This window comes from Pogona vitticeps, chromosome 3 (genome assembly GCF_051106095.1).
Source record: "Pogona vitticeps strain Pit_001003342236 chromosome 3, PviZW2.1, whole genome shotgun sequence".
Lineage (NCBI taxonomy): Eukaryota > Metazoa > Chordata > Lepidosauria > Squamata > Agamidae > Pogona > Pogona vitticeps.
In genome coordinates, this window is record NC_135785.1 from 63569567 (window position 1) to 63582987 (window position 13421).

Sequence of the window (13421 nt, forward strand, 5' to 3'; positions counted from 1 at the left end):
AATGCCATCTTGCAAAGAACATTTTTCAAACAACAGCCAGATAGACTAAGAACTACACATACTTAGTTTTCTTCCTGATTTCTTCCACCAGCTGTTTGATATGATCTTCCATGAATTCCATCTTTTCATTTTTCCGAGCGTGTGCTTTCTGTAGCCTTACTATTCTCTCAATCAAAATGGTTTTGTCCACTTCAGGAAAATGGTCAACAGCTACTGAGGAGCCACTGTTTTCTGGGGACCGATCTTCATTGCTGCTTCGAGCATTGAGAGATCCTGTCAAAAGCAATGGTTAATTCTTCACTAGAGTACACAGTTCTAAACCCAGCTGGTTTTGCCTGTTCCTCTTTTATATTTGCAAAAACAACATGGACATCTTCAGAATAGTGTTAAACATTTCTCACTTTAGTACTGGCCCCACTGAATACCTGAAAAAAAAGGAAGGTCATATCCCTTTTCAAGCAAGAAATGGAAGTCCAGTGCTGCCAGTGACTAAACTGACAAAATAAGCTTTGAACTTAAAGGTCTTTCTAGAATGAGGACTGATGCCAGTTACAGATCATGTAGATTAATGGCAAGCCCCTAGACTGAGCAGAGACTTATGAGTTCTCTGCAGATTAAAGGTATGAGAGAAGCAATGAATTTTTAAGCAGTAGGCTCAGTCTCTGTAATGTGCAAATACATTTTTCATTTGCACACTCCCAGCCTTCAAGAATGGAATATTCAAAATAGCAAAATTTTTATTTGCCACCTGAGGTGCACTTGAAGATAAAAATCAATCAGACAGAAAGAGACTTAAAATCCTGAATACCTATTCTGACATTCCAGGGCAGCCCTGCACAACTCACTTCAAGATGCAGGACTCTCAGAGCAAAAGCTTCATTTCAGAAGCTGGATCTGGTTCGTTTGTTGTGGTTTCTGCAGTTGCCTTATCAGTGAACAAACACAACCAACTTCTGCTCAGATATTTTTTCCCCATAATGAAGAAAAGTATGGCTATCAGCCAGCATATTTTATCTATTAAGAACTGCTGTTCTCATAATCTATCCCTTCTAAGGTGCAGAGTGTTTTGTAATTTTTCAAGCAAGTCAGGCAGACAGGAAATTAGTATTCACAGTAGTTCTCCTGGAAATGGCTTCCTACAAAACCTCAACAGCATGAGTTTAAGCATGGTGAAATCCAGGAGAAAAAGTAACTTCTAAGAAAGAAAGAAAATAATGTAGATGGACAATGTAGTTTAAATAGCTATGATGATGATGATGATGATGATGATGATGATGATGATGATGATGATGACAAGATTCATGGAACAACCTACCTGATGAGCTAGAACGACTCCCCATACTGCTGACCTCTTTGTCATAGTTGCCATTTTCAAGCTGATCCAGTTTTCTTCGTGCTAGGGAAACAAAATACAAGCTCTTTGACACAACATGGATGTTTTAACTCATGTGCAAAAAGAACAGCATACAAGCCAAGGTCTGAGAAATGTTAACCTTGCTGGAGTTGCTTAGTGAGGTCTTTCAGGTTTGCTGCATGTTTTCGCTTCTGAGTAATCAACTCATCCTTTAATTCGTCCACCTGGGTGTTAAGGTCTGCTAATGCTTTCTGCTGAGACACCAGGTCTGCCTGTAGTGCCTGAACCCTGTCCTTGTGAAGTTCTTCTTCCTTCTCCAATTTAGTTGCCTGAAATTAGGAAATAACAAACAAAAAGAGAGAAAAAGAGAATATAAACGTCTCTGTAATATTCTAGGGATAAACTTGTCATGGAATACAGAAAATGAATGCAGTTGTTCTGAGAAGAGTGGAAAATCAGTCAATGATTGACAAAGGAGAAAAAAAAAGAATATTTATGAACTGCATTTCAGTCCCAATGAAGGCTCCCTAGGTACCTAAAAGAATAAAACTTACAATTGAGTAAACCAGAATCAAAGCTGAAGCTATTTTAAAACCCCAAATGACCATTATCAGAATGTTCAACCTCAACATTCTGAGGCTTAAGAACCCTTAAAAGACCTTCGGGTAGTGTGGGCGGCATATAAGTTAAATAAAATAAATAAATAAATAAATAAAAGCCATAATCAATAAAAACATTTTTACAGGCTTCCTGGATTCCAGCCTGACTTGCCACAGCCAAAGAGTTGCTTTGCTATCATTACAGAAGACACGGAAGGTACATTTTATAGAAGAGCGATTCATTCTTCCACAGACAGCCACATATTACCCCCCTCCCATCTTGCAGAAGCTGGGGCTCATCGATCATGCCTGGGCCAGCTGTACCATTAAACAGTAAAGTGGCCTCCTAGGGCAGCAGATTCTGCAGGTCGTAAAACAGCAGCAAACTGTTATTTAATTCTTAAATGTTGTTTTTTTTTTTTTGACAGCCAGGGATACTTTTGTGAGATTTATATTTTTGTGAGTTTTTTTTAAACTCCAGAATAACTTGGCTATTTCAACTAATATGTCCCATGGCATGTGTGCATAGATGTGCTGGTGGCAGCAGTACACATGTTTTGCCCCAGGCAGAAAAATGTCTTGGCCCACATTCTGCAATACCTGCTGTGAGCTTCATTTCTGATTATATCACTTGTTCAGATCTGCAATTGGCATGTATCTCTATACTATACTCCTAAATAGCACTTCTACGGGTGCTAGTACGTATGTGGCCTATCTTGCTAGAGAACTTACAATTGAATGCAATTTACAACTTGAACAAGCAGAAGTAGTTTGGTTTTTCAAGCTACTAGAATCAGCTTAGAGTATTAGAGGATCCTTCATGTCTTTGAAGTCTTGTTTCCTCACTTAGCTAATGTGACATCAAGGAGCTCCAGCTTAAATCCAAAGGTTAGTCCCAAACAGAGGAGACATACTGGACAAATGGGACTTGTTAAATCAACATATATTTAAGTCCCACTAACTGAGTGGGTCTATTCTAGTTGGAACCAATAATTCAATTTAGCCTTCCTTTTCCTTGCTGAAAGGAAATTATTTTAACCAGCCTAAAACTGGAAGAGTACAACAGGCAAAGAATCCAGCTACTTTCTAGTTCAGGCTAATGAAGAGGGACCACCCCTGTCTGGGTGTGTTTGGGGCTTTTTTCTGCCCATGTTGTAACATGTTTGGGACGTCTTAAACCCTCTGTCACAAGACGAAACCTTTGAAAGCAGGGTTTGGTTTACAAAAGCAGAGTCTCTCCTCCTGACAAGGAACTCTTGTCACTGCACAAAACATGATACAATGCAAGCCTAAAAGCCTTCAAAGGAAGTCCCTATTTGGCAGGTACTGGCTACCAAAGCACACTGATGGATCTCAACAGTGAATTCTTATTCAAACCTGTAGAATTTTATTGAAAAAATAGTTGCATAAACTTTCTAATAAGAATTCAATTTACCAGCTCATCTCTTGCTTGCCTAACAAGTTCCAGCTGATTCTGCAGATCTCTCTCACTGTAGACAAGCTTATCAAGCTGCACCTGTAAAGAGTTGGTTTCTGATTGAAGTTGGGCATTTTTAGTGGTCAGTTTTTCAGTGAAGACCAAGAGCTCTGATTCTCTTTTCCGGCTTCCATCAATATCTTTCTGGAAGTCGCTGAGGAGATTATTAAGGCTGTCCACTTCTTCCTTCAAAGAGTTTATCTCTTGTTCATCCCTGTGAAATCAAAATGGACATTTAAAAATTAAGAAGAATTATTCAAACCAAACAAGCATATATCAAATACCAACTTCTTGGCCTCTCAGTTTATCACCAGTCTGGAGACTTCAAGTTGTTGGACTGGTTCCCACTGATTGCTATCCACACATACTTTGCAATGAAAACAAGCCACAGTCTCTTGGGTCAAACATGGCTAGTGAGCTAAATTAGTCTCTGTGTTATGTAGGAATGATTTCACTACACAAGGTATATTGTGGGAGATTTACTCTTTACTTGAGCAGCTCACTCCTGAAAAGTGCCATAAGAGCTAGAAACCAATTAACCTTGAATAGTTTATTTTTCACTCTGAAATGAAGAAGCATTTCATTTCAGGACTCATTTTGATCATTAAGAGGGTACTCGTTGCAAACTGCAGGTATTGTGATTACACATTTCCTAGAAAAAGTTAGTGTTGCACTGTTAATGAGAGCCAAATGGAATTTAAGGACATGCAAATGTTGAGTCCTATAAATCCTAAGGGAGGCTGATGATTGTTGAAACAGTGCTACATACATCTCAGATAATCAACACGTACAAGAGATATGGGCTATAGGAATAGTTTGCTGTTTATATGAGACTTGCATATATTAAATTCTCATACAGTGGACCCTTGACTTACAGACGGCTTGACTTACAGACTTTTTGAGTTACAGACTTCTCTGGCCGCAAAATTTAGGTTTGACTTGCAGACTGAGATTTAACTTACAGACCAGAAAAAAACCAAAATGGAACAAAAACGGCCTGTTACGGGATTAATCGGTTTTCAATGCACTGTAGGTCAATGGAGACTTGACTTACAGACTTTTTGACTTGAGAACCGCCTTCCAATACGGATTAAGTTCTCAAGTCAAGACCCCACTGTATAAACAGCAAGTATGAGACACAGTAAAACCACAAGGAGAATAAAAAAATAACTTTCAATCTTAGCTCACCCCTATGGCATAGAAGGATAATTGTACAGAGATGTTTTTATTCTGATTATGTGCAAATTAGATTGTTCTGTAATTTACAAGGCTATATTCTAAGTAAATCTACTGTAATTTGATGGAGTCTTACTGGTGTTGAACAAAGAAAGCAATTATTGAGTAATTACATTACTGAATGTTCTTTTTTGGGGGGGGATTTTGAATGGGATGTAGGTCAAAATGTAGATAACATAACAAGAAAGTAAATTGCAAAGCTGGGAGGAACCCTGTGGATCATTGAATCCAGCCTGTCAAGGAGTCACAGGGGAAATTAAACTCCCAACCTCTAACTCCTCAGCCAGATATCCGAACCACTGAACACAAAATTGTACATTCATGACAATTAATTAAGAAGTGTGGAAGAAGGATACATTAAATACTAGTTTTAAATACACCAGTTAACAATGCCAGTTAACTAAATGACCATAACTGTATGACACCAGTTAGCGATGTGATATACTCTTTCTTCCATAGAGCTAAGGGCAGAAAATATAGAGTTATCGGACTTATACTATCATGTATATATGCAGACTTTGACCAGATGGGGCAACCTCATATGGCAGCTGGACTATAACTCCCAGTCTTCTTCACCATCAGCTATCCTAGTTAGGGCTGTTGGGCATTGCAATCTGAAAATGTTTAGAAGCCATAGTTCCCCTGTGTGTGTTTACCATGCCCAAGTCCAATACTTTAGCTATGATAATACACTATTTTTAGAACTTGCCTTTTGTATTTTGTACGTGGATCGGTGGGCTGAACATGCCTAGTGAAACACCTATTTCTGATAGTTAAATTTAGGATGATGTCAATTTAACAATAATATAGTTCCAGCTTATAAAGAATGTACTGTAACGAGAAATAATAGAAATAGTTTTTTTTCTTTTTTGATAATGTTGCCAATGAACACAGGAACATTTCACAGACACTACGCCGTATAGTAGCCGTGTTCAGACACAAGGGTAAGCTGAATTTCTAGAGAATTCTGGGATATCATTTACAAACAGCGAGCTCACACTGCTTGAATGGCCCCGCCAGCAAGCAAGAGCAGCTAAACCATTGTCAGAGGGCCCCTCAGCCCATGGTTTCATTACTATGTCATCCAAAATGGGATCTTTGGTTTGTCTTTCCCCAAAATGGCCAGAGTCATAAGGCAACAATAAATTACCTGGGCTTATCTGGGAGAAGACAAACCTGAATTTCTGATTTAGATGTTACTGTAAACTCACCACAGCCATGTGATTTGTTTCACTGCTTAACTCAAGGGAGAGACAAGGGGGAGCAAGGAGGCAGCAAGCACAAGCAGCAAGCTAAAGACACGAATGAATCCCCAAAAGCCAGATTTCTCCAAGGCAGTGGCTTCTCATGAGAAACAAACCAAGTTAATAGATCTAGGCAAAGGATGGGCAATCCAGGAGCTCTCCTCACCCTCATTTTCTACCAGCTACAGAACCTACAGGCCTGTTTTTTTTCAGAAACCAGAAGTCAAATTTTAAAAATTCCCAAAAATTCTATTTGAGACCTAAACAACATATATGTGCTTGTGTGTGTATGTAGGCAGTGGGGTGATAGCATTTCAATATAGAATTGTGCCCTGCCTTGAGGCATATGTACATAACTAGGTATCTGCCAAAGGTGGTGTTTGGCCTCAGATATGGCTAAGAATAAAAACCCTCATTTGTCTCTTCCTCAAAGGCATGAAGGCAATTGTGTCATTCTTCTTCTCATTTGCAAAAATAGGTAAAGGCAGTTTTTGTTATCCTTCTGTACTTGCTTTATTCACTTCAGTAAATCATGACATGCCTCCCCCCCCAAAGTATTTTGACTTGTTTTCCTCTGGAGGTGAGGAGATATTTGAAGCAATACTCCTCAAGGTATTGCTCGGAATCTGTGAGGAATTCTTAGTATGCATTCTTCAGAAGCCTACAAACAGCCATGTAATTCCTTCCCCTGATCTGCCCTATATCAGTTGCTTGAAGAAACTAAGCTTGCACCAACTTTGTTACTGTGAATTTGTTTAAGGTTATGGCCGTAATTTTCTCTGTATGTGATTTATGTTCTGGGTCATTAACAGGGCTTTAAATATAAATGCATATCCTCAAATAATCAAATAATACTCTTGTCATTTAAAATTATAGATGTTATCCCACCTATAGTCAAATATTAACTAAACACCAGGCAACAATGTCCATTAAATGAAATTTGCCCCTTGTCTCAGAAGCTTCAAACAACAAGAAAATACAGTGGTGCCTCGCACAGCGAGGTTAATCCGTTCCCGATTAACCCTCGCTGTGTGAAAGCATCGCTGTACGGATCAAAAAAAGCCATTGGTCAAAAACTCACCGTACAGCAATGCTTTTCCGGGTCCAGCAGCCATTTTCGCGCCCTCGGTAAGCGAGGGGAGGGCGCGAAAACGCTGCGTGCGGCCATTTCGGCCGCAGCGAGACAGCGGATCAGCTGGTCGGCAGGTCCAAAATGGCCGCCGGAACAGCCAAAATGGCCGCGCACAGCATTTTCGCGCCCTCCCCTCGTTCCGGCAGCCATTTTGGACCCGCCGACCAGCGAACCGCTTACCGACCTTCGCTCTGCGATTTTCGCCCTATGCGGGCACCGTTTTGCAATCGCAAAACCGGCCTGGTAGAGCGGATTCATCGCTCTACGAGGTGCCCGTTGTGCGAGGCACCACTGTACTCCTTGCTGCTTCTAAGACTAAACCATTTGGTTAGGTTTGTAAACACACAAACATTGTCTAAAGCAGGGGTGTCCAACCTTTCACCTTCCCTGGGCCACATTAGAAGATGAAAATTTGGTTTGGGCCACACATACATTTGGTTTGGGCCGCATGGGGGGTGCACCCCTAGCCGTCCTCCACACCCCTGCTCCAAGCGCGCTTACCAGCAGCTGCGATCTCAGCAGAGGCTGCCAGCTTCGACTCCGGAGGCTTTATGGGGCCGGGAGGGGTTCCATCTATTGATGAGGATGGCGCAATGCAGTCACACAGCCCCCCTGTCCCCTTCCCTCCCACTCCTTCCTTCCCTCTCTCCCCCTCTACTGTTGTGACATGTCCCGACCACATTCCGGCCACAAGCGCCAGCAGTGTAACTTGAAACTTTGGAATTTCTTTAAAAATAAAAAATTGCACTGGGCCGCATTATGAGCTGACCTGGGCCGCATGCGGCCCTCAAGCCGCAGGTTGGACAAGCCTGGTCTAAAGTATCCAAAGTTTCTTTGGCTGCACCAGTTATATATTAGAAGAACTTTACTTTTAAATATTCTAATTCCAAAATAAAACCCACTCTATAAAATTAAAAATGTAACAACCAACCTCTGGTGTTGATCTTGTAGCTGATCTACAATTTTAACTCTGTCTAGGAGATTCTGAATCTCAGCCTTCTGACGATTAATTATTTCTCTGTATTTTGATAATTCATCTTCTGTTCTCAACCGTTCATCCTCTAGACATTTGACCTAAAAACAGAAAGTGTCATTTATACTTATCCAATCTAGAAAGCCTCATTAGGTGCTTGTGTCATAAAAATATTTTTACTGTGATAGTTACCCGATCCTTTTCCTCTGTTCCAAATCACATTTGGACATCATACTGAAATCCCTAAAATACAATGACTAAACCATAGATCAGCATGATATGTAGGCATAAGAGCAAGAGTTCTGATTATGCATTGCTCTTTACCCCTCCGGGGAAGTTAAGTATTTATGCCCACACAGCTTGCTCTGTCAACTATATCTGGCAAACTGTGGTTAAACTTAATTATGGCTAGTAGAAATGCCAGTTTCAATTTTTTTACAAAGCTGGCTTGCTTCTTCCAGCTCTGAATAAAGATTTAAAGATGAGTCACTTAGAACAACAGGGAACTTATGCGAAGCTGTTGTTTGTGGATTATACCTCTGCTTCTAATACCATTCTATCCAATAGGTTGTTTTTTTAAAATGGTCAACCTGGGATTACCTCAGATAGGCCACAGTCAGTAAGGATGGGATCTCACCATTCTTCTACCCTGGTACTAAGTATAGGAGCTCCCTAGGCATGTGTGCTAAGTCCCTTCCTCTATTCCCTGTACACACGATTGTACCCCACTGTGTAACACCAACACAACTATTAAATTTACGGACGATACGACAGTGGTGAGGCTCATAAATAAGAACAATGTGTCTGCTCACAGAAAGGAAGTACAGGGGTTGATACTCTGGTGTAATAATCTTACACTTAACATCAAACAAACTAAAGAACTCATAACTGATTTTAGGAGGAAGAGAAATGTACATTTACCACTGCACATAAATGGCGAGGAAGTGGAGAGAGTTGGTAGTTTTAAATTTCTGGGCACTTACATCTCAGAGGACCTCTCATGGACTATAAATGCCAACATGCCAGTGAAGAAGGCACAGAAGAAGGCTGTATTTCCTGAGAATGCTCGGAACGTTAAATTTATCTCAGCATTTACTTCTGTCATACTATCGTAGCACCACTGAGAGTGTCCTAACCTATGAAATTCTGGCATGGTTTGGGAGTAGCTCTGTAGCGGACAAAAGCTCTACAGAGAACCATTAAAATTGCCCAGAATATCATTGGGTTCCAGCTACCAACCCTGGATGACATCTTCACATCCTGCTGTCTGAGGAAGTCACACAACATCCTGAGAGACTCTTCCCATCCTGCTTACAACTTTTTTGAACAGCTGCCGTCTGGCAGAAAATATAGAACAATTAAGACTCAGACCACATGTTTTCTGAATAGTTTTTATCCCAGAGCTATAATTGCACTTAATAATGAGCTAAAGACCACTAATAGTGAATAGTTGGACAGTGTTACTTAGCCTGCTGTGTAGATGTTTGTATTCTTAGTGGGGGATTTTTAGTGGATGGGGAATGTTTGGGGATTTTTTAATGTGTGTGCATGTGGGTCTGGTCTCTGGGTGTCTGTATGAATTTCATTTTATGGGTATACTATGCATATACTTACATTGACAATAAATTTATTTGATTTGATTTATCAATGTTTAGGGTTCAGAAGTAATGCTACACTGTGGTTAGTTTAAAAGAAAATTGAAAATGTATCATCTCCTCCTTGTGGCCACATTGGAGAAAGAAAAGTGGAAGGATAATTGAATCTGCCTCAGACTCAATATGGAACTCTCTAAGTCACACTGAACAGTTTAGTTTGATGTCAAATGCAACCATTATCAAGGTGCTGAGAGGGTTTTACAGGTCTTTATGGGAATGATGCCATATAAGGTTCCAAATAACTAGTGGTCATCTTCAAAATCCTATATCCCACATACCACCAACCCATCACACATGAAATAAAATTATGGCAGTTTTCTAGTTCACAATACATTTCCAAGATAATCCATCAATTCAAGGTTAAAACAGCCAAGCATTCCCTGAACAGGTAGCTCTGGAATCCTTTCTGGACCTGCTTCTTTTGCTTAAGTAGATTAATCCTCCACAACTGCAAGTCAGTTCCGGAAGTAAAAATATAAAGGTAAAGAAACAGACAGCAAAAAGTCTGCTGCAAGAATTATTTAAGAGACTATGTTTGGCCCAAATTCCCTGAACACTCTGCCAATTTCAATACTTAGGTGAAATGAGCACTTGAAAGACCAAATTGCCCATTTACAACTTCTATATTAAGTAACATAACAAGGAAACAAGATACTGAGATGAAATTGTTGTTGGTCACAGTCCATCATTACATAATTCTAACTTCATAAATGTTCATACACATGGACCCTGGAGAAGCAGTCTTAAGAAATGGACTTCTATATACCAATCAGGTAGAGACTTGAAAGGAAAACTTGCACTGATCATGTATGAGACCATGTATGTATGAGATCATGTAAGAGTATTAGGCTAAGGTATATGTTTGGAAAAGAGTACAGGCTGGCTTTGTAGTCTGCTGCATCTCATTCTTTCACTCTCCTTTGTTACCTTTGTCCTTAGGGTTCGGAGCTCATCCATACCCTCCTTAAAGGTTCGCTTCACATCTTCAAGTTCTTTTATTTTGGCATGATGTACCTTTAAAAGAGACAAAGAAAAACACTGAATATGTGGTGAGAAAAATGGGATCTTTCCCTTTCAAAACTGGTAGCAGTTACAATTTGGACTATACAGTGGTGCCCCGCATAACGGGTGTCCTGTTTAACGACGAATCTGCATAGCGATGGCTTTTTTGCGATCGCATTGCGATGTTTCAAATGGTAAAACATCGCTTTGCGACGATCGGTAAGCTGTTTCGCTTACCGATTTCCGCATAGCAATGTTTTTTCTAACAGCTGATCGGCGGTTCCAAAATGGCCACCGGGTAAAAAAAATGGCCGCCTGCAGTGTTTTCGCGCCCTTTCCTCGCTTACCAGGCAGCGAAAATGGCGGCCGTATGGAGGATTTTCGCATAACAGTGAGTTTTTTGTCCATAGGAATGCTTTAAACGTCTTTTAATGCATTCCTACGGGCTTTTTTTGTTCCGCATAGCGACGAATCCATATAGCGACGATTTTTCTGGAACGGATTATCGTTGCTATGCGGGGCACCACTGTATTCTGTTTTTTCCAAATACACAACAATATTGAACTTTTGCTAAAGTGTAACAACTGAAACAATTATTATTATCTTTACCTCTAGATGATCAGACTTCTCCTGCAAATGCTTCTCCAGTTCCCCTTTTGTAAGCCGGAGTTTCACATCCAGTTCATTGGATTTGATTTCTTCAGACTCCTACAATTCCATTGTAGTATTTTAAGGAAAGGGACAGGGGAAAGCAAATGAAACAGACTGAAAGAGCTTTCTTCAAAACCATTACATGAGGTTGATGATTCTGCACCCCTCTAGATGTTGCTGGATTCCAATTCCAATCATGGGAATAGGTTAAGAGATGATGGGAAATGCAATCCAAAAAAGATCTGGAGGGCCACAGGTTCTCCACTCCTGCCCTACATAAACAATCACCACAATTTCATCTGCCTTTATGTAATACGGTAATTCAAAAATCCAACTAAGCATACTAAGTAATTTAATTATAATTTAATTTATCTCATAAATGGTCCATTACAATAATCTATCCCACATTTGTAATGCAAACACCTTTTTATTAAGTCAAGATTGGAAACAAACAGCTGCTCCCTAACTCTGCAAAAGGGGGGGGATAACTCTCTGTGTGACAAATGCTTAACCCAAATGTGTGTGGACTGGGTATATTTTGCCAAAAGGAAGATGCATTTACTCTCTATTCATATATTACAATGGAAACATGAAAAGCAGATGCATAACAAAGACAAATATTTTCCTAACTGTACAATTCTGCCTAGCAATTAACCTCTTAAGGGATAATGAAGGAGAGTCAACACCAAACATTATTGACACCAAACGTATCTACTTCTCTCTTTACATATTGTCTCATATTATTCTTCAGCCTCCTCTCAATAAGAACAATTAGGTGCCATCAACTGATTTTGACTTAGGGTGGCCCTTCGAGGGTTTTCCACATACGTACAAAACTCTCATAAGGGATTTACCAGTCCCTCCTTCTGGTATCACAATAGGACCAACTGTCTGCTGACTCCCCAAAAGCCCCTCTAAAGACGTATGTTTTCAATTGCCAGCTGTTGGGAAGGAGAAAAGGGGCTAGATAAACTTCCCAAACAAGGGAGTTTCATAATCTCCAATGGGTCACAGAAAAAGCCTTCTTTCAAGTCCTCCCCAGATGTGCTTATGAAAGTGGTGAGACTGAGAGAAGGCATTTCCCTTGAGGATCTTCATAGATATATTAAAAGATATATGGTTGGGAAGTAAGGAGAGAACTTGCAAGACAAGACAATGTGTACCCAAGGTTATTGCGTTCAACAGGACATTATACCTACCTGATATGTTTTTATTATTTCTTGGCAGTTTCTTCGTATCTGATCAGCTTCCTCTTTCGCTTGAGTTAACTTTGTTGTTGCTTCCTTAAGTCGATCTTTGGTATCCTGGAAAATAAATAACCATATTGTAAAAAATAAGTAACTAGTTCTACCAGTTTAAAAACACACACACTTTGTTATATACAGTATTTACCTAAACACCTGTAATGTTAAGCTTTACATAAAAGTGTCAGAATTCTACTGTAATATTGACAGGAGAGAATAAAATTAACACTGAAATCAAAAAGGCCTCATTCTAAAAACTTCTGACTTAATTTATTTTTGTAAAAATATTTATACCCCAACTTTCTCCTCAAGAGGACTTAAGGTGGCTTACAACATTAAAACAAACCATATTAAATACTTAAACAAACAATAAAGAACAGCTGTTCTGTTGTTAAGAATCCTTCTTTTAGACACACCACCTATTTATAAATAATTTCAATCTCTATTCAACTCTCTATAAAGGAAAAGGTCACTCCACATTATCAATTGTTAACCAGCAGAGGGTTAATGGTCAAACAGCACCTTATTATGGAACTGTTCTCATATCCAATTACTCAGTAGCTAAATCTAGTAGTAAATCATAACTTGAGGAGATCCACTGAATTAGTGGGTGAGTCAACTCCTCCATCAATTCCACTGATTCAACAGACCTGCTCTAGTTGTGATTTACTATTGAGTTTCAGCCAGTATGTTAAATTCTTGGTAATCAGGTCCCTATCATTTTGTATTAACTGAAGGAAGTTAGCTAAACACAACTAAATATCTCCCATTGCACTGCTAAATATCACAGTTTTACATTTTAAAGCTTTTCATTTTTATTTCACTATCATTCCCTTTACCCTTTTCTGACTTCT

The 13421-nt window shown here is 39.6% G+C and overlaps 1 protein-coding gene across 1 annotated transcript in view; it reads right to left on the reverse strand.

Annotated features, from left to right (window-relative positions):
• The window catches only part of CCDC186 (coiled-coil domain containing 186), a 52653-nt gene that overhangs the window by 12062 nt on the left and 27170 nt on the right, over positions 1–13421 (reverse strand). Inside the window, exons 7-14 of the mRNA XM_020779915.3 lie at positions 12523–12627; positions 11282–11380; positions 10598–10684; positions 7974–8116; positions 3389–3644; positions 1494–1683; positions 1316–1396; positions 63–273 (exon numbers count right to left, since the gene is read on the reverse strand). Of these exons, the coding sequence (XP_020635574.3) occupies positions 63–273; positions 1316–1396; positions 1494–1683; positions 3389–3644; positions 7974–8116; positions 10598–10684; positions 11282–11380; positions 12523–12627 (1172 nt within the window). The remainder of the gene's footprint in view (positions 1–62; positions 274–1315; positions 1397–1493; positions 1684–3388; positions 3645–7973; positions 8117–10597; positions 10685–11281; positions 11381–12522; positions 12628–13421) is intronic.